Source organism: Salmo trutta, chromosome 30 (genome assembly GCF_901001165.1).
Source record: "Salmo trutta chromosome 30, fSalTru1.1, whole genome shotgun sequence".
In the NCBI taxonomy this organism is placed as follows: Eukaryota; Metazoa; Chordata; class Actinopteri; order Salmoniformes; family Salmonidae; genus Salmo; species Salmo trutta.
In genome coordinates, this window is record NC_042986.1 from 30,865,597 (window position 1) to 30,888,574 (window position 22,978).

Here is a 22,978-nt window from a genome sequence, read left to right on the forward strand (position 1 = left end):
CCAGTAAACAACAGGATGCAGTGAATCTGTCACATCGTTAGAGCAGGATCGTAATGCTGGCGCATCGTTAGAGCAGGATCGTAATGCTGGCGCATCGTTAGAGCAGGATCGTAATGCTGGCGCATCGTTAGAGCAGGATCGTAATGCTGGCGCATCGTTAGAGCAGGATCGTAATGCTGGCGCATCGTTAGAGCAGGATCGTAATGCTGGCGCATTGTTAGAGCAGGATCGTAATGCTGGCGCATCGTTAGAGCAGGATCGTAATGCTGGCGCATCGTTAGAGCAAGATCGTAATGCTGGCGCATCGTTAGAGCAGGATCGTAATGCTGGCGCATCGTTAGAGCAGGATCGTAATGCTGGCGCATCGTTAGAGCAAGATCGTAATGCTGGCGCATCGTTAGAGCAGGATCGTAATGCTGGCGCATCGTTAGAGCAGGATCGTAATGCTGGCGCATCGTTAGAGCAGGATCGTAATGCTGGCGCATCGTTAGAGCAGGATTATAATGTTGTTTCATGAAGATAACTAATCCAGAAGTGTCTCCACTTTCTGGAACAGTGCTTTTATGAGAGATAGGAATAGGCAAATAGAATATTTGAAGTTCATTGCATTAACTAGAGTTCCTGAAAGGGCTAGTTATAGTCAGATTAATCAAAACGAGGAGTGACAAGTTAACCTGCTCCTCTGTCTCCATTCCGGCTCCTTGGGATTCTCAGTTTGTGATATACAGAGCCCAAGCCCAGCCACTGGAGTTGGTCCATCACACACAGGCTGAGTTATCAGGAAGTGGCCGCTCCAGTAAAGTGAGTAACACGAACAAAGGTTAAACACACACTAACATGCGCACACACGGCAAGTGATTTTCTTATTACAAGCAGGCTGGGTTCCATGTCCTGCCATGATAAGCAGTGTGCTGAAGAATATGGTTAGGGGATAATGGGGTGGCAGGTAGCCTAGTGGTTAGAGTGTTGGGCCAATAGCCGAAAGGTTGCTGGATCGAATCCCTGAGCTGACAAGGTAAAAATCCGTCCTTCTGCCCCTGAACAAGACAGTTAACCCACTATTCTCTAGTAGGCTGTTATTGTAAATAAAAATTTGTTCTTAACTGACTTGCCTACTTAAATAAAGGCTACAATAATTATGATGTAATTTTCTCTCCCCCTGATCTCTTGCATAGCAGAATAGCAAGACACAGAGCGAGAGAGAAAACAGGGAGAGAGAGAGAGAGTATGGGAGAGATAGAGCGAGATAGTGACTGTGAAAATCACACTGTGCCAGACCAGCCAGGTCACCCGCGAAACAAGTCAGTATTTGATGTTTATCCATGTCTGAGGATGTCAGGAGATGACATAGAAACCGGTATGCGCTGTTACCTTCAAGTAGGTTTTGGTTTTGCCGGGGCACGGTGGACAGGATGGCGGATGGGTGTAAGCATCTGCCTCTGATTCCCAAGGTTGCAAATTCAAATCCAGCGATAGAAAGTCATTTTTGATATTTTCGTTTTAAGCCTATCCCAAACCTTAACCATCACCTTAACCATTCAGAGTTAATGCCTGAACTTAACCTTAAACACTGTGAATTTTGACGTATGGAAAACCTTTGAAATTGGACATTTGAGAAACATGGACCAACCTCTAATTCTGACATGAGACTGTGAGAGCTGGTAGACTTGGTTTGTGATATAATTGTGATATGTAAATGAATTAGAACTGAACATGGTTCAAATACAGCTGTTTTCATGCTGTTCCAGTGATACATGTACTAACCTGTGTGGCAGTGTAGAGTAGCGACCAGGAAATAGGGTTTTTATTGTATGTGAGAGGTAATGTCTCCCAGTGCTGTATATCTTTAATCAACTGAAGATGTTCACCTACTGTAGATTTAGCGTGATGTGCAGAGCAGTCTTGAGAAATTATCTGATCCCAACGTTACACACTAAGTATTGAATCTGTGTCGTTCTCACTTCTCACTGAGCTAAAGCCAAGGCCAAGTCTTCAGGTCTCAAGCAAGGTAAGGCTACTTCATCATGCGAGCAGAGTTGACCGTACCACCTCTACATGAAAGCATGCCACATATGACAGGTATGTGGCTCAGTGCGTTCATGTGGAGTAAGGTGATTACTGTTTTTACTACGGAGAGGAAATGTTTAACGTCACAGGCGCTTGACTAACAGAGACATGGACCATCTATCTAACTGTCTACCTCTCACAATGCCTTTCTAAGAAAGAGAAAAGAGAGAGAAAAACCTGTCTCCCTGTAGAGGGAAGGCTGTGCAGCCACGGCACCACAGCAGAACCAGAGTCAGAGCTGCATTTCCTGACAAAATGTCAAAAATATAAAATAACTAGATAGTGTAATTTCCACAAATTTGAAACCCTTATTCAAGGTTTCAAAGACCTCTCTGATGAGAGTAGGCTACCTGTCCTGTTGGGGGAGGACGCAGAGAGCTGTGGGTTGGCAGTGCACTACATTGCTGCCTGCCATAAAATGAGTGACAGTGTCTGACATGTCCTCTATGCCATTGTTATTGTTATTGTTCAATGTATGGTTATTTTGACCCTAGATTATTGTTGTTACTGTTGTCCCGTTGACAATCTTGATTATTATTATTTTTGTTATGTTAATATCGTAAATGTATCACTTCATCTCCAGAGTACACTTTGGCAATAACACACTGTCATGCCAATACAACAAATTGAATTGAAAGAGAGAGGGAGATGAGGGAGAGGAAAGAGAGAGAGAGAGAGGGAGATGAGAGAGACAGAGAGAGGGAGATCAGAGAGAGAGAGAGAGAAAGGTGGGGGGGTGAGAAAGAGAGAGAGAGGATGGGGTAGAGACAGGCTAAGATAAAACACAGACAAGCAGATATAAAGAACAGAGTGGAAAAAGAAAAAAGAACAGGGCAGGAGAGAGATGGATGGGTAGAGTGTGAGAGGAAAAGAGGGAATAAAAAAGAGGCAAGGGAGAGAGAAGAGAGAACGACAGGGATGGACCACTGAGTCCGTCTGTAGATCTGGTCATGATAAGCTAAAAAACAGTCATGGCTGGAGCCCTGACACACACACACACACACACACACACGCTCAAACACACACACACACACACGCTCAAACACACACACACACCACACACACACCACACACACACACACACACACACACACACACACGCTCAAACACACACACACACACACACGCTCAAACACACACACACACACACACACACACACACACACACACACGCTCAAACACACACACACACACACGCTCAAACACACACACACACACACACACGCTCAAACACACACACACACACACACACACGCTCAAACACACACACACACACACACACACACACACACACGCTCAAACACACACACACACAACGCTCAAACCACACACACACACCACACACACACACACACACACACACACGCTCAAACACACACACACACACACGCTCAAACACACACACACACACACACACACACACGCTCAAACACACACACACACACACACACACACACACACACACACACGCTCAAACACACACACACACACACACACACGCTCAAACACACACACACACACGCTCAAACACACACACACACACACACACACACACACACACACACACACACACACGCTCAAACACACACACACACACACACACACACACACACACGCTCAAACACACACACACACACACACACGCTCAAACACACACACACACACACGCTCAAACACACACACACGCTCAAACACACACACACACACACACACGCTCAAACACACACACACACACACGCTCAAACACACACACACACACACACACGCTCAAACACACACACACACACACACACACGCTCAAACACACACACACACACACACACACACGCTCAAACACACACACACGCTCAAACACACACACACACACACACACGCTCAAACACACACACACACACACGCTCAAACACACACACACACACGCTCAAACACACACACACACACACACACACACACACGCTCAAACACACACACACACACACACGCTGCCTGACTGAGCACTTCTGAAGGGGTTCCCTGGCCCTGTATCAGACGGAGGGAGTGAGTGAGTTTGTGTGTGTGTGTGTGTGTGTGTGTGTGTGTGTGTGTGTGTGTGTGTGTGTGTGTGTGTGTGTGTGTGTGTGTGTGTGTGTGTGTGTGCTGTTTTGTGTTTAAGTGTTTGACTTTGTCATCAGCACAAAGAGTGAAGGAGGGAATGAAGCTGCCCATCACATCACCGTGGTAACAGAGTGATCAGCTTGCATTGGGGGTGACTGACAAAGAATCCCTATGGAAACAGGTCCTTGCCAATACAGTTAATATAAATGGAAACTGGCCTTGTGTCAAAGTTTATACAAATGGAAACAGGCCAGAGAAAACCGGACGTGTGCCAATAAACTAATGATGAAGGATCTGCTGCCATTGAGCTACTGCACTACAGACCATTGGCTTCAAAGAGAATTCATCATAAGGCTGTGTCCCAATTTATCCATCTCATTCACTATTTGCACACTCCCTCTATCGTCCGATGTCTCCCACTTTACCCTCACATTCTCTCTCTCTCTGGTTCTGTTACCCGCATCCATCCATCTCACTCTTACTTAATTTCATCCCCTCCCCTCGCTCCCCTTTCCTCTTTCTTTACATCTCTCTCCCACCCTCCTTCCCACCCTCCCTCTCTCCCACCCACCCTCCCTCCCTTTGATCTCACTCTATCGCACCCCAGGTTCATTCCCCCATCATTCTTCTCTTTACGTATCTCCCTTTCTCTTCCTCCCTTCTTTTTTCTCATTTGACTCCAGAGGATTTACTGAGACAGTGAGTCAGCACAGAGGTGCGCGCCACAGTTAGCCGTCACACTAGGCTAATGCTAAGCTAACGCTAGGATAAAGCTTATGCTACGCGGGTAACTCTCTGACCTACTTTCCAAAGAGGCTTTTCCCCTCCACTCGCTCCGCCTGGGTGTCTGCTCTATACTGATAACTGGACACGCAAACACATGCACACACACAGCACTCCAGCTCATACTAATAGGAACATACACTAAGGCCTGAGAGAAATAAAGCTGATCCTTCAGCTGAGTGTGATGCTCATTATCTGTCCTTTCCGGTTCTCCTTTGCCGGAGAGTGTGTGTGTGTGTATGTGGACGTGTTTAACTATTCTTGTGGGGACCAGAATTACCCACAAAAAATAGTAAACGAACAAACATTTGACCAACTGGGAACATTTTGTTGGTCGCCACAAGGTCAAATGTTATTTCTAGGGGGTTAGGGTTAAGGTTCGAATTAGTATTAGGGTTAGGAGCTAGGGTTCATTTTAGGGTTAGGTTTAGAGTGAAGGTTAGGTTTTTGGGTTAGGGTTAAGGTTAGGGTAAGAGTACAGGTTAGGGAAAATATGTTTTTGAATGGGACTGAATTGTGTGTCCCCACAAGGTTAGCTGTACAAGACTGTGTGTCTGTGTGAGTGTTTTTACCTCCCCCTCTAACTTATCTCCTCAGGTGCGGAGAGTATCTGAATATTTCTGTTCTTTCTCCTGTCCTCCTCATTTCTCCATTCATCTTCCCCTCCCCCCTCTACTGTATGGGTGAGGTATTCCACCTCTCCTTTGTGGGTGAGGTATGCAGAGCCGGAATATTCATCAACCAGAGTGGCTTAATGAGGCAGCTAGGAATAACCAGAGACCTCAAAGTTATTCACCTTGCCTTCAATAACTACAGACTGAGAGGGATTAAAATAGAGAGAGAGAGATAAAGAGAGAGCGAGAGAGAGAGAAAGAGGGAGGGAGAAAAAGAGAGGGAGAAAAAGAGGGAGAGAGCCAGAGAAACATCCCTTTACATTTTCAGATGTAAAATGGATCCTGACATATAATCATTCATGCACCTGCATAGAGAATGAAAGGGAGGAAATAAAGAGAGAAGGGAGGAGTAGGAGAGGAGAAAAAGAAGGGATCAAGTGAGGAGAAGGATGGAGAGAAAAGTGAGGATAAACTTTAAGCGGGCAAAACGATGCTGATGAAGTCTGGGGAGCTCAGTGAAGGGACATAGTCTGGGGAGCTCAGTGAAGGAACATAGTCTGGGGAGCTCAGTGAAGGGACATAGTCTGGGGAGCTCAGTGAAGGGACATAGTCTGGGGAGCTCAGTGAAGGGACATAGTCTGGGGAGCTCAGTGAAGGGACATAGTCTGGGGAGCTCAGTGAAGGGACATAGTCTGGGGAGCTCAGTGAAGGAACATAGTCTGGGGAGCTCAGTGAAGGGACATAGTCTGGGGAGCTCAGTGAAGGGACATAGTCTGGGGAGCTCAGTGAAGGGACATAGTCTGGGGAGCTCAGTGAAGGGACATAGTCTGGGGAGCTCAGTGAAGGGACATAGTCTGGGGAGCTCAGTGAAGGGACATAGTCTGGGGAGCTCAGTGAAGGGACATAGTCTGGGGAGCTCAGTGAAGGGACATAGTCTGGGGAGCTCAGTGAAGGAACATAGTCTGGGGAGCTCAGTGAAGGAACATAGTCTGGGGAGCTCAGTGAAGGAACATAGTCTGGGGAGCTCAGTGATGGAACATAGTCTGGGGAGCTCAGTGATGGAACATAGTCTGGGGAGCTCAGTGATGGAACATAGTCTGGGGAGCTCAGTGAAGGAACAAAGTCTAATCTGACTCTTCAAATGAGTGTGGAAATGAAGCGGGCATAGCACGTTGGTGTGTGTGTGTGAGTGTGTGCGTGCGTGCATAGCATTGAAAAGAATGAAGACACGTACACATGCATGGAGCTGATTACAATATCAAAGAGGGAGGGCTTGGAGGCTGTGTAGCTCTGTTTCAAAGCAGCTTTCAATTTCCAAAACCAGCCAGCCAGGATTAGACCAGAACTACTGAATAATTAAAACTAGGAAAGAATACAGAATCATCCACTTCTCTTTCATACTTTTCTTTCCCAGATTTTTATTCAGTGTGTTGTTGTGCTTATCAATTTATTTGTACAAAGACACACACACACACACACCACACACACACACCACACACACACACACACACACACACACACACACACACACACACACACACACAACACACACACACACACACACACACACACACACACACACACACACACACACACACTTTCTCTGTCTGTCATTGTGTGCGTTTCAAAGTGAACGTCTGTCCCCTCCACCCTTACACAAACAGTATCTGTGCCAACTGTCCACACAAAGGATGGATGGGCCGTGAGGTCACAAAAAACAAAGCCAAAAGGGAAACCACTGTGAGGGAAATGTCAATTACTTATTTTGAAGTTGACTCCCTCCACCAGAATGGCATTTCCCTCTGGGGATTACTTAGGAGTGATTGATTATGAGATAGTACCGCCCCGAGCCGGGCGAGGTAGGGGTGACACTAAACATTCACAGCCATTGAATCTCTGGTATGTGACCTCCACCAAAGAAGAGGTGATTGTACTTCCACACCAACCGCCCCAAACACACACAGTCTTTCTTTCAAAATGTCCTTTCACTCACTAAACTTGTGTGTACAACTGTTGGAAATGTGCATTCTATTAACCACTGTCACCACACTTAAATGTTTTCTGCCACCTGATTGGTTAACCCTCAATGTGACCTCTGACCTCGAGGCTATGAGGTCACTGCAACCATGAGCTGTTCTTCAGATGTGTGCCTCTCTCTCTCTCTACCTCTTCTCACTCCCTCTCTCTCTCTCTACCTCTTCTCACTCCCTCTCTCTCTACCTCTTCTCACTCCCTACCTCTACCTCTTCTCACTCCCTCTCTCTCTCTCTACCTCTTCTCACTCCCTCTCTCTCTCTACCTCTTCTCACTCCCTCTCTCTCGCTCTAACTCTTCTCACTCCCTCTCTCTCTCTCTACCTCTTCTCCCTACATTTACATTTAAGTAATTTAGCAGACGCTCTTATCCAGAGCGACTTACAAATTGGTGCATTCACCTTATGATATCCAGTGGAACAACCACTTTACAATAGTGCATCTAAATCTTTTAAGGGGGGGTTAGAAGGATTACTTTACCTCCCTCACTCCCTCTCTCTCTCTACCTCTTTCTCCCTCCCTCTCTCTCTACCTCTTCTCCCTCCCTCCCTCCCTCTTTCTACCTCCCCTCCCTCCCTCCCTCCCTCCCTCCCTCCCTCCCTCCCTCTACCTCTTCTCCCTCCCTCTAACCCTTCTCCCTCCCTACCTCTTCTCCCTCCCTACCCTCTTCTCCCTCCCTACCTCTTCTCCCTCCCTACCCCTTCTCCCTCCCTACCTCTTCTCCCTCCCTACCTCTACCTCTTCTCCCTCCCTACCGCTACCTCTTCTCCCTCCCTACCGCTACCTCTTCTCCCTCCCTACCGCTACCTCTTCTCCCTCCCTACCTCTACCTCTTCTCCCTCCCTACCGCTACCTCTTCTCCCTCCCTACCGCTACCTCTTCTCCCTCCCTACCGCTACCTCTTCTCCCTCCCTACCTCTACCTCTTCTCCCTCCCTACCTCTACCTCTTCTCCCTCCCTACCTCTTCTCCCTCCCTACCGCTACCTCTTCTCCCTCCCTACCGCTACCTCTTCTCCCTCCCTACCTCTACCTCTTCTCCCTCCCTACCTCTATACCTCTTCTCACTCCCTCTCTCTCTACCTCTTCTCCCTCCCTACCTCTACCTCTTCTCCCTCCATACACCTACCTCTTCTCCCTCCCTACCGCTACCTCTTCTCCCTCCCTACCGCTACCTCTTCTCCCTCCCTCCCCACCTCTACCTCTTCTCCCTCCCTACCTCTACCTCTTCTCCCTCCCTACCTCTACCTCTTCTCCCTCCCTACCGCTACCTCTTCTCCCTCCCTACCTCTACCTCTTCTCACTCCCTACCTCTCTACCTCTTCTCACTCCCTACCTCTCTACCTCTTCTCACTCCCTCTCTCTATACCTCTTCTCACTCCCTACCTCTTCTCCCTCCCTACCTCTTCTCACTCCCTACCTCTCTACCTCTTCTCACTCCCTCTCTCTACCTCTTCTCACTCCCTCTCTCTCTACCTCTTCTCACTCCCTCTCTCTCTACGTCTTCTCACTCCATCTACTCACTCCCTCTCCCTCTTCTCACTCCCTCTCTCTAATCTACTCTTTCATCTTTCCCTTTTTCTCCACACCCTTCACCATTTTCCTGTTTCTAAATGTCTCCCTTCAACCCCCCCGTATGAGCCAACTATACTAACCAAAAATATAAAACGTAACATGCTTCAAACGTAACATGCTTCATGAGCTTCATGAGCTGAACCCAGACATTTTCCATATGCACAAAAAGCATATTTCTCTCAAATGTTGTGCACACATTTGTTTACATCCCTGTCAGTAAGCATTTATTCTTTGCCAAGACAATCCATCCACCTGAAAGGTGTGGCATATCAAGAAGCTGATTAAACAGCATGATCTTTACACAGGTGCACATTGTGCTGTGGACAATAAAAGGCCATTCTAAAATGTGCAGTTTTGTTACACAACACAATGCCACAGAGTTGAGGGAGCGTGCAATTGGCATGCTGATTGCAGGAATTTATAACAGAGCTGTTGCCTGATAATTGAATGTTAATGTCTCTACCATAAGCCTACCAATGTTGTTTTAGATAATTTGTCCGTACATCCAACCGGCCTCACAACCGCAGAACATGTGTAACCATGCCAGCCCAGAACCTCCACATCGGTCTTCTTCACCTGCGGGATCATCTGACGAGCGGGAGGGTTCTGCTGAGGAGTATTTCTGTCTGTAATAAAGCCCTTTTGTGGGAAGAAAAACTAATTCTGATTGGCTGGGCCTGGCTCCCCAGTGGGTAGGGGAGCCACCCATGGCTGCACCTGTGTCCAGTCATGTGATATCCATTGATTAGGGCCTAAAAATGTTATTTCAATTGACTGATTTCCATCTATGAACTGTAACTCAGCAAAATCTTTGAAAATGTTGCATGTAGTGTTTATATTTTTGCTCAGTATATATAGTTGAAGTTGGAAGTTTACATACACTTAGGTTGGAGTTATTAAAACTCATTTTTCAACCACTCCACACATTTCTTGTTAACCTGTTAGGGTATAGGGGGCAGTATTTTCACGGCTGGATAAAAAAATGTACCCGATTTAATCTGGTTACTAATCCTACCCAGTAACTACAATATGCATATACTTATTATATATGGATAGAAAACACCCTAAAGTTTCAAAAACTGTTTGAATGGTGTCTGTGAGTATAACAGAACTCATTTGGCAGGCAAAACCCTGAGACAGATTCTGACAGGAAGTGGATACCTGATGTGTTGAATTGACTTTAAGCCTATACCATTGAAAAACAAAGGGGCTGAGGAATATTTTGGCACTTCCTATTGCTTCCACAAGATGTCCCCAGCCTTTACAAAGTGTTTTGAGTCTTCTACAGTGAGATCTGACTGAAGAAGAGCCATGGAACGTGATGGCCCATTAGACGCCTGGCGTGCGAGTTGATGGTGGGTACTCTCATTCCGAAACGTTTTAAAAGAGAACCCAATGGTCCGCCTTGAATTTTATTCATGTTCTGGTTAAAAAAGGCCCTAATGATTTATGCGATACAACGTTTGACATGTTTGAACGAACGTAAATATATTTTTTCCGTTCTTGAACTGAAGTGAAGTCCGGCTGGCTTAGATCATGTGCTACAACACGGAGGTTTTTGGACATAAATGATGAGCTTTTTTGAACAAAACTACATTCGTTATGGACCTGGGATTCTTTGGAAGTGACATCTGATGAAGAGAATCAAAGGTAATGGATTATTTACATAGTATTTTCGATTTTAGATCTCTCCAACATGGCGGTTAGTCTGTATCGCAATGCGTATTTTTCTGGCGCAGTGCTCAGATTATTGCAAAGTGTGATTTCCCAGTAAGGTTAATTTTAAATCTGGCAAGTCCATTGCGTTCAAGAGATGTAAATCTATAATTCTTTGAATGACAATATAATATTTTACCAATGTTTTCTAATATTAATTAATTATTTTGTTGTCATGACTTGACTGCCGGTATTGGAGGGAAACGATTTCCTGAACATCAACGCCATAGTAAAACGCTGTTTTTAGATATAAATATGAACTTGATAGAACTAAAAATGCATGCATTGTCTAACATAATGTCCTAGGAGTGTCATCTGATGGAGATTGTAAAAGGTTAGTGCATAATTTTAGCTGATTTTATGGTTTTGGTGACGCCTGTCTTTGAATCGACAATACACTACACACAGCTATTGTCAATGTACTCTCCTAACATAACCTAACTTTATGCTTTCCCCGTAAAACCTTTTTGAAATCGGAAAACGTGGTTAGATTAAGGAGATGTTTATCTTTCAAAGGCTGTAAGTTAGTTGTATGTTTGAGAAATTTGAATTTTGACATTTATTTGGTTTCAAATTTGCCGCTCTTGAAATGCACCTGCTGTTGATAGGGTGCGCCACGGGTGGCACGCTAACGTCCCACATAGCCCCAAGAAGTTAACAAACTATAGTTTTGGCAAGTCAGTTAGGACATCTACTTTGTGCATGACACAAGTCATTTTTCCAATAATTGTTTACAGACTGATTATTTCACTTATAATTCACTGTATCACAATTACAATGGGTCAGAGGTTTACATACACTAAGTTGACTGTGACTTTAAAGAGCTTAGAAAATTGCAGAAAATTATGTCATGGCTTTAGAAGCTTCTGATAGGCTAATTGACAAAATTTTAGTCAATTGGAGGTGTACCTGTGGATGTATTTCAAGACCTACCTTCAAACTCAGTGACATCATGGGAAAATCAAAAGAAGTCAGCCAAGACCTCAGAAAACAAATTGTAGACTTCCACAAGTCTGGTTCATCCTTGGGAGCAATTTCATAATGCCCGAAGGTACCACATTCGTCTGTACAAACAATAGTACGCAAGTATAAACACCATGCGACCACTCAGCCATCATACCGCTCAGGAAGGAGACACGTTCTGTCTCCTAGAGATGAACGCACTTTGGTGCGAAAAGTGCAAATCAATCCCAGAACAACAGCAAAGGACCTTGTGAAGATGCTGGAGGAAACAGGTACAAAAGCATCTATATCCACAGTAAAACGAGTCCTATATCGACATAACCTGAAAGGCCGCTCAGCAAGGAAGAAGCCACAGCTCCAAACTGCCATAAAAAAGCCAGACTACGGTTTGCAACTGCACATGAGGACAAAGATCGTACTTTTTGGATAAATGTCCTCTGGTCTGATGAAACAAAAATATAACTATTTGGCCATAATGACCATCGTTATGTTTGGAGGAAAAAGCGGTAGGCTTGCAAGCCAAAGAACACCATCCAAACGTGAAGCGCGGGGGTGGCAGCATCATGCTGTGGGGGTGCTTGCTGCAGGAGGAACTGGCACACTTCACAAAATAGATGGCATCATGAGTAAGGAAAATTATGTGGATATATTGAAGCAACATCTCAAGACATCAGTCAGGAAGTTAAAGCTTGGTTGCAAATGGGTCTTCCAAATGGACAATGACACCAAGCATACTTCCAAAGTTGTGGCAAAATGGCTTAACCTGTTGGGGCTAGGGGGCAGTATTTGCACGGCCGGATAAAAAACGTACCCGATTTAAACTGGTTACTACTCTTGCCCAGAAACGAGAATATGCATATAATTAGTAGATTTGGATAGAAAACACTCTAAAGTTTCTAAAACTGTTTAAATGGTGTCTGTGAGTATAACAGAACTCATATGGCAGGCCAAAACCTGAGAAGATTCCATACAGGAAGTGCCCCGTCTGACAATTTGTTGTCCTTCAGTTGCATCTCTATCGAAAATACAGCATCTCTACTGTAACGTGACATTTTCTAAGGCTTCCATTGGCTCTCAGAAGGCGCCAGAAAGTGTAATGGGGTGTCTGCTGTCTCTGGGCGAAGAACAGCAAGATAATTTGTGAGTGGTCAGCCTGGGAACAGTGACACTGGAGATGCGCGTTCATGAGAATTCTCCATTTTTTTCTTTCAGCCTTTGAATGAATACAACGTCGCCCGGTTGGAATATTATCGCTATTTTACGAGAAAAATAGCATAAAATTTATTTTAAACAGCGTTTGACATGCTTCGAAGTAGGGTAATGGAATATTTTGAACTTTTTTGTCACGAAATGCGCTCGTGCGTCACCCTTCAGGATAGTGACCTGAACGCACGAACAAAACTGAGGTATTTGGATATAACTATTGTCATGACTGTCCTGATCAGGTCAGGGTACAGGAGACCACCACCCTACAGATTATCTCCCAAACCCCCAACAGAGGAGGAGAGATCTAGGGGTCTGAAAATGTGGGGGTTTTATGACCCCTCACGCCCATGATAAACCTTAGGCCACAGAGAAATTCCTTTGTCCTCACAATGGAGAACTGGCCTCAGAACATTAAACATGCAATAAAGGGACTTTGGAACAATGGTTTCCGTCAGCCACAATGGTGGTCATGACGAGAGGTGGAATATGAAAATGTATGTAACTTTTGTGTTGTTATTAAAGGTTAAGAGATGACGTTATTATGAAAACATTGTACCTTTAAGAGTTTTCCCAGTATATGCCTGATGTTTATACATTGTACGTTGTGTGGAAAATATCCAAATCAAAGAGAATGTTTTGGTAAAGATGAGATGTGAAGTTAGTGTCTAAAATAGGATTTTAGTCAAATCTAGGCCTTGTCCCTTAACTTGGTCCGCCCAGAGAATTGCCCTAAAGGCGGTTACGCCCTCTTCTGACCCGAGAGTATAAGACAGGAGAGTGAAGAATTAACATATCAGACTAAGTGACCCAAGCTGCAGCGAAGGTCCAACAAAGTCAACGAACCCAAAACGAAACACAAGGTTGAAGACAAAGAAATCTTTTTTCTACACGAGCTACGGACGAGTAGCTGTGTCTAAGCGGGTGAATTCAAGCCGAACCACCCCGCCTCCACTCTCCATTGAATCGTGGTATCTACACTGTTCGAGTCCTAAGCTGTGAGCTCTGAGCTACAGAGCTGTCTGTCCTCAGAAGACCCCTTTCAGAGCAAGGGCGAGGGATCAGACCACTAAGCCAAGAAGGACACTGACATCGTGAGGACAACCAGAGAGTTGCGCCGGAGAAGTGCGTCATTGAGAAGCCTAAACGACCCACGCGGAGCTTCCCACCTGAGACCTCCAACACGTAATTACATCATTATATTCTCACCCATAAGAGCGGCAGTTCGGGCTAGGTTTAAATAAGCATAGCTGACAGATGAACCCAAATGTATATTTCTCTCGTGTACTTTCTTTGTTTCTCTCTCTTTTAAATCCCCATTTTGGGTAACACGTGCCATAGTGTGTTGGCCCGTTATACTAAGTCCTAATCAATAGCCTAGACTGTGTTTTGTGTATGTGTATTTTTATCATCATTTTAGCTTGCTAGTAAATAAATAATCAACTAAGATTGGTGTGGTAAACTCATTGGTGTAGCCCGGGTTCGTGCAGATTCCCGGATTATGCGACGTTCAGACATGAGACTAGAGGTTGATTAATTTAGCGACTGTTGTAAAATCGATATTCTGATATTCTTTGAGTTAATTTGGGAAATAGAAACTCAATCAAACTAATTTTCCCATGGTGCCCCAGGTTAATGAGTTAATAATTGCTTGATTCATTGCTTAATTCATTTAATCACGCAATTATAAACCGTTAATCATTCGATGAGCAACAGTCGTCACATTAACTAATACAACGTCACGACACTATGGATTATTTGGAACCAAAACAATATTTGTTGTTGAAGTAGAAGTCCTGGGAGTGCATTCTGATGAAGAACAGCAAAGGTAATCCAATTTTTCTAATAGTAATTCTGAGTTTGGTGAGGGCCAAACTTGGTGGGTCTCAAAATAGCTAGCCGTGATGGCCGGGCTATGTACTCAGAATATTGCAAAATTTGCTTTCGCCGAAAAGCTATTTTAAAATCTGACACCGCGATTGCATAAAGGAGTTCTGTATCTATAATTCTTAAAATAATTGTTATGTATTTTGTGAACGTTAATCATGAGTAATTCAGTAAATTCACCGGAAGTTTGCGGTGGGTATGCTAGTTCTGAACGTCACATGCTAATGTAAAAAGCTGGTTTTTGATATAAATATGAACTTGATTGAACAAAACATGCATGTATTGTATAACATAATGTCCTAGGAGTATCATCTGATGAAGATCATCAAAGGTTAGTGCTGCATTTAGCTGTGGTTTTGGTTTTTGTGACATATATGCTTGCTTTGAAAATGGCTGTGTGATTATTTTTGACAGGGTACTCTCCTGACATAATCTAATGTTTTGCTTTCGCTGTAAAGCCTTTTTGAAATCGGACAATGTGGTTAGATTAACGAGAGTCTTGTCTTTAAAATGGTGTAAAATAGCCATATGTTTGAGAAATTGAAGTTATAGCATTTTTTAGGTATTTGTATTTCGCGCCACGCGATTCCACTGGCTGTTGACTAGGGTGGGACGCTAGCCCAGGGAAGTTAAGGACAACAAAGTCAAGGTATTGGAGTGGCCATCACAAAGCCCTGACTTCAATCCCATAGACAAATTGTGGGCAGAACTGAAAAAGTGTGTGCGAGCAAGGAGGCCTACAAACCTGACTCAGTTACACCAGCTCTGTCAGGAGGAATGGAGGAAGGAATTCACCCAACTTATTGTGGGAAGCTTGTCGAAGGCTACCCGAAACGTTTGACCCAAGTTAAACAATTTAAAGGCAATGCTACCAAATACTAATTGAGTGTATGTAAACTTCTGACTCACTGGGAATGTGATGAAAGAAATAAAAGTTTATTTCATCACATTCTAAAAGTTTCTTTCATCACATCTCTACTATTATTCTGACATTTCACATTCTTAAAATAAAGAGGTGATCTTGAATGACCTAAGGGAGGGAATTTTTACTAGGATTACATGTCAGGAATTGTGAAAAACTGAGTTTAAATGTATTTGGCTAAGGTGTAAGTAAACTTCCGACTTCAACTGTATGTGTGTATATATATATATATATATATATATATATATATATATATATAGTCTTTATTTTGTTCAGAAAAAATATATATAGTGTTTATATTTTTGTTCAGAAAAAAAAAATATATATATATATAGTGTTTCTATTCTTGTTCAGTATATATATACATATATATATATACACATATATATACATATATATATATACACATATATATACATATATATATATATACACATATATATACATATATATACATATATACATATATACACATATATATATACATATATACATATATATATACATATATACATATATACACATATATATACATATATATATATACATATATATATATATATATATATGTATATATATATATATGTATATATATGTGTATATATGTATATATGTATATATATGTGTATATATGTATATATATATGTAGGCACTTCTAGAAAATATGGATACGTTGCAGTGGTGAGTGGGAGCAGAACTGGTCTGCAGATGACAAAAACACACTGTTTTTCACACTACCAACCCCCGACTACCACCATGAGAACTGACAGCTGGGGAGAAGAGGTGATGAAAATGTGAGGACACCACAGGGAAAGAAAACTGGGTCAAGGGTGTGAGGGAGAGAATGAAATGGTTGAATGGGGAGACAGAGTGATGAGAACAGCTGGTAGGGGAGGATGGGAGGAGCGGACAAGGTGGAGGAGGGATTGAGGGATGTTTTAATTAGCTACAGCCCCCCCTCTCATCTCCTATTCCTCATCTCCAAATCCGGCAGTGATTGGGATGCCCATAGGGCGGCACACAATTGGCCCAGCGTCGTCCAGGTTTGGCTGGGGTAGGCCGTCATTGTAAATAAGAATTTTGTTCTTAACTGACTTGCCTCGTAAAATAAAGGTTAAATTAAAATAAAACATTACAAAAAAATCTCCTTTCTTGCCATGTTGTTAGGTTGTGGTTCAGTTAGGGTGTGTGTGTGTGTGTGTGTGTGTGTGTGTGTGTGTGTGTGTGTGAGTGAGAAAGAGAGAGAGAGTGAGAGAGTGTGTGTGTGTGAGTGCATCATCCTAAGCTCTGGCATCTTCATCCAATATTTGGAACCAAGGACTGATCACCCCAATCCACAAAAGTGGAGACAAATTTGACCCCAATAACTACCGTGGGATATACGTCAACACAGCAACCTTGGGAAAATCCTCTGCATTATCATTAACAGCAGACTAGTTAACAATGTACTGAGCAAATGTCAAATTGTCTTTTTAACAAATTATTGTACGACAGACCACATATTCACCCTGCACACCCAGTTGACAAACAAACAAACCAAACCAAAGGCAAAGTCTTCTCATGCTTTGTTTATTTCAAAAAAGCATTTGACTCAATTTGGCATGAAGGTCTGCTATACAAATTGATGGAAAGTGGTGTTGGGGGAAAAACATACGACATTATAAAATCCATGTACACAAACAACAAGTGTGAAAAAAACACACATTTCTTTCCACAGGGCCGTGGGGTGAGAGGGATGCAGCTTAAGCCCCACCTACTTCAACATATATATCAACGAATTGGCGAGGGCACTAGAACAGTCTGCAGCAACCAGACTCACCCTACTAAAATCTGAAGTCAAATGTCTACTGGTGCTTCTGTCACCAACCAAGGAGGGCCTACAGCAGCACAGATTCTGACAGACCTGAGCCCTAACAGTAAATCTCAGTAAGACCAAAATAATGGTGTTCCAAAAAAGGTTCAGTCACCAGGACCAGAAATACAAATTCCATCTAGACACCGTTGCCCTAGAGGAAACAAAAAATGATATACACCTCGGCCTAAACATCAGCACCACAGGTAACTTCCACAAAGCTGTGAACGATCTGAGAGACAAGGCAAGAAGGGCCTTCTATGCCATCAAAAGGAACATAAAATTTGACAGACCAATTAGGATCTGGCTAAAAATACTTGAATCAGTTATAGAACCCATTGCCCTTTATGGTTGTGAGGTCTGGGGTCCGCTCACCAACCAAGAATTCACAAAATGCGACAAACACCAAATTGAGAGACTGCTTGCAGAATTCTGCAAAAATATCCTCAGTGTACAACGTAAAACACCAAATAATGCATGCAGAGCAGAATTAGGCCGATACCTGCTAATTATCAAAATCCAGAAAAGAGACGTTCAATTCTACAACCACCTAAAAGGAAGCGATTCCCAAACCTTCCATAACAAAGCCATCACCTACAGAGAGATGAACCTGGAGAAAAGTCCCCTAAGCAAGCTGGTCCTGGGGCTCTGTTCACAAACACAAACAGACCCCCCAGAGCCTCAGGACAGCAACACAATTAGACACAAACAAATCATGAGAAAACAAAAAGATAATTACTTGACACATTGGAAAGAATTAACAAAAATAAACAGAGCAAACTAGAATGCTATTGGTCCCTAAACAGAGAGTACACAGTGGCAGAATACCTGAACACTGTGACTGACCCAAACTTAAGGAAAGCTTTGACTATGTACAGACTCAGTGAGCATAGCTTTGCTATTGAGAGAGGCTGCCGTAGGCAGACCTGGCTCTCAAGAGAAGACAGGCTATGTGCACACTGCCCAAATAATGAGGTTGACACTGAGCTGCACTTCATAACCTCCTGCCAAATGTATGACCATATTAGAGACACATATTTCCCTCAGATTACACAGATCCACAAAGAATTTGAAAACAAACCCAATTGTGATAAACTCCCATATCTACTGGGTGAATTACAACAGTGTGCCTTCACAGCAGTGACCTGTTGCCACAAGAAAAGGGCAACCATTGAAGAACAAACACCATTGTAAATACAACCCATATTTATGTTTATTTATGTTCCCTTTTGTACTATAACCATTTGCACAACGTTACAACCCTGTATATAGACATATGACATTTGAAATGTCTTTATTTTTCTGGGACTTCTGTGAGTGTAATGTTTACTGTTAATTTTATTGTATATTTCACTTTTGTTTATTATCTACTTCACTTGCTTTGGCAATGTTAACATATGTTTCCCATGCCAATAAAGCCCTTCAATTGAAACTGAATTGAGAGAGAGAGAGAGTGTGTGTGTGTCCAGTTAAGTTGTATTACTCACAGCTGTCTTCCTCTTCAGTGATGGTGCTGAAGACGTAACAGGCGTACACGAAGCCCAGGAGCTGAGAACACACACACACACACACACACACACACACACACACACACACACACACACACACACACACACACACACACACACACACACACACAAAGTTAGAACACAAAGAGAGTTAGAACACAAAGAGAGTTAGAATAAACAGAGCATTAGAACACACAGAATTAGAACACATCGTTAGAACACACACAGAGTCAGAACACACACAGAGTCAGAACACACACAGAGTCAGAACACAAACAGAGTCAGAACACACACAGAATCAGAACAGATAATTAGAACACACACAGAGTCAAAACACACACAGAGACAGAACAGATAATTAGAACACACAGGGTCAAAACACATACAGAGTCAAAACACAGAGTTAGAACACACAGTTAGAACGCGCACAGATTTAGAACACACAGTTAGAATGCACACAGAGATTGAACGCACACAGAGATTGAACGCACACAGAGTTAGAACGCGCACAGAGGGCTAGAACGCACAGAGGTTTAGAACGCACAGAGGATCAGAACGCACAGAGCGTTAGAACACACAGAGCGTTAGAACACACAGAGAGTTAGAAAGCACACAAAGTTAGAACACACAGAGCGTTAGAACACCAAGAGAGTTCGAAAGCACAAAAAGTTCGAACGCGCAGAGAGTTAGAACGCACAGAGTTAGAACGCACACAGAGTTAGAACGCACACAGAGTTAGAATGCACACAGAGTTAGAACGCACACAGAGTTAGAACGCACACAGAGTTAGAACGCACAGAGTTAGAACGCACACAGAGTTAGAACGCACAGAGTTAGAACGCACACAGAGTTAGAACACACACAGAGCGTTAGAACGCACAGAGGGTTAGAACACACAGTGTTAGAACGCACAGAATTAGAACACACAGAGTTAGAACACACAGAGTTAGAACGCACACAGAGTTAGAACGCACACAGAGCGTTAGAACGCACAGAGGGTTAGAACACACAGTGTTAGAACGCACAGAATTAGAACACACAGAGTTAGAACACACAGAGTTAGAACACACAGAGTTAGAACACACAGTTAGAATGCACACAGAGATTGAACGCACATAGGGTTAGAACGCGCGCAGAGGGTTAGAACGCACGCAGAGGGTTAGAACGCACGCAGAGGGTTAGAACACGCACAGAGGGTGAGAACGCGCGCAGAGGGTTAGAATGCGCACAGAGGGTGAGAACGCACAGAGGGTCAGAATGCACAGAGGGTCAGAACACACAGAGGGTCAGAACACACAGAGGGTCAGAACGTGCGCAGAGTTAGAATGCGCGCAGAGTTAGAACGTACACAGAGTTAGAACGCACACAGAGTTAGAACGCACACAGAGTTAGAACACACACAGAGTTAGAACGCACACAGAGTTAGAACACACAGAGTTAGAACACACACAGAGGGTTAGAACACACACAGAGCGTTAGAACACACATAGAATCAGAACACACTCAGAGTCAGAACACACAGAGGGTCAGAACGCGCGCAGAGTTAGAAAGCGTGCAGAGTTAGAACGCACACAGAGTTAGAACACACACAGAGTTAGAACACACAGAGTCAGAACACACACAGTGTTAGAACACACACAGAGGGTTAGAACACACACAGAGCGTTAGAACACACATAGAATCAGAACACACACAGAGTCAGAACACACACAGAGAATTAGAACACACAGAGAATTAGAACACACACAGAGTCAAAACACACAGAGTCAAAACACACAGAGTCAGAACACACAGAGTCAGAACACACAGAGTTAGAACACACACAGAGTCAGAACACACAGAGTTAGAACACACAGAGTTAGAACAGATAATTAGAACACACACAGAGTCAAAACACATACAGAGTCAGAACAGATAATTAGAACACACACAGAGTCAGAACACACACAGAGTCAGAACACACACAGAGTCAGAACACATACAGAGTCAGAACACACACAGAGTCAGAACACATACAGAGTCAGAACACACACAGAATCAGAACAGATAATTAGAACACACACAGTGTCAAAACACACACATACAGAACAGATAATTAGAACACACAGGGTCAAAACACATACAGAGTCAAAACACAGAGTTAGAACACACAGAGTTAGAACACACAGAGTTAGAACAGATAATTAGAACACACACAGAGTCAGAACACACAGAGGGTTAGAACACACAGAGGGTTAGAACAGACAGAGTCAGAACACACACAGAGTCAGAACACACACAGAGTCAAAACACACACAGAGACAGAACAGATAATTAGAACACACACAGAGTCAGAACACATACAGAGTCAGAACAGATAATTAGAACACACACAGAGTCAGAACACACACAGAGTCAGAACACACACAGAGTCAGAACACATGCAGAGTCAGAACACATACAGAGTCAGAACAGATAATTAGAACACACACAGAGCCAGAACACACACAGAGTCAGAACACACACAGAGTCAGAACACATACAGAGTCAGAACACACACACAGAATCAGAACAGATAATTAGAACACACACAGAGTCAAAACACACACAGAGTCAAAACACAGAGTTAGAACACACAGAGTCAGAACACACACAGAGTTAGAACAGATAATTAGAACACACACAGAGTTAGAACAGATAATTAGAACACACACAGTCAGAACACACACAGAGTCAGAACACACACAGAGTCAGAACACATACAGAGTCAGAACACACACAGAGTCAGAACACATACAGAGTCAGAACACACACAGAATCAGAACAGATAATTAGAACACACACAGAGTCAAAACACATACAGACAGAACAGATAATTAGAACACACAGGGTCAAAACACATACAGAGTCAAAACACAGAGTTAGAACACACAGAGTCAGAACACACAGAGTTAGAACAGATAATTAGAACACACACAGAGTCAGAACACACAGAGGGTTAGAACACACAGAGGGTTAGAACAGATAATTAGAACACACACAGAGTCAGAACACACACAGAGTCAGAACACACACAGAGTCAGAACACATACAGAGTCAGAACACACACAGAGTCAGAACACATACAGAGTCAGAACACACACAGAATCAGAACAGATAATTAGAACACACACAGAGTCAAAACACACACAGACAGAACAGATCATTAGAACACACAGGGTCAAAACACATACAGAGTCAAAACACAGAGTTAGAACACACAGAGTTAGAACACACAGAGTTAGAACAGATCATTAGAACACACACAGAGTCAGAACACACAGAGGGTTAGAACACACAGAGGGTTAGAACAGACAGAGTCAGAACACACACAGAGTCAGAACACATACAGAGTCAGAACAGATAATTAGAACACACACAGAGTCAGAACACATACAGAGTCAGAACAGATAATTAGAACACACACAGAGTCAGAACACACACAGAGTCAGAACACACACAGAGTCAGAACACATACAGAGTCAGAACACACACAGAATCAGAACAGATAATTAGAACACACACAGAGTCAAAACACACACAGAGTCAAAACACAGAGTTAGAACACACAGAGTCAGAACACACACAGAGTTAGAACAGATAATTAGAACACACACAGAGTTAGAACAGATAATTAGAACACGCACAAGAGTTAGAACACACAGAGAATTAGAACACACACACAGAGTTAGAACACACAGAGGGTTAGAACACACAGAGGGCTAGAACAGAGAGTTAGAACACA

At 43.3% G+C, this 22,978-nt stretch overlaps 1 protein-coding gene across 5 annotated transcripts in view; it reads right to left on the minus strand.

The window, feature by feature from the left end:
• Nucleotides 1–22,978, minus strand: part of LOC115168502 (sodium/potassium-transporting ATPase subunit beta-1-interacting protein 4-like) — a 127,438-nt gene that overhangs the window by 5,830 nt on the left and 98,630 nt on the right. For 3 of the 5 annotated variants that reach the window (XM_029723851.1, XM_029723848.1, XM_029723849.1), the window contains exon 5: nucleotides 19,195–19,255. The exons of the other annotated variants lie outside the window; for them this stretch is intronic. In XM_029723851.1, coding sequence (XP_029579711.1) covers nucleotides 19,195–19,255 — 61 coding nt within the window. The remainder of the gene's footprint in view (nucleotides 1–19,194; nucleotides 19,256–22,978) is intronic. 5 annotated transcript variants of the gene reach the window in all.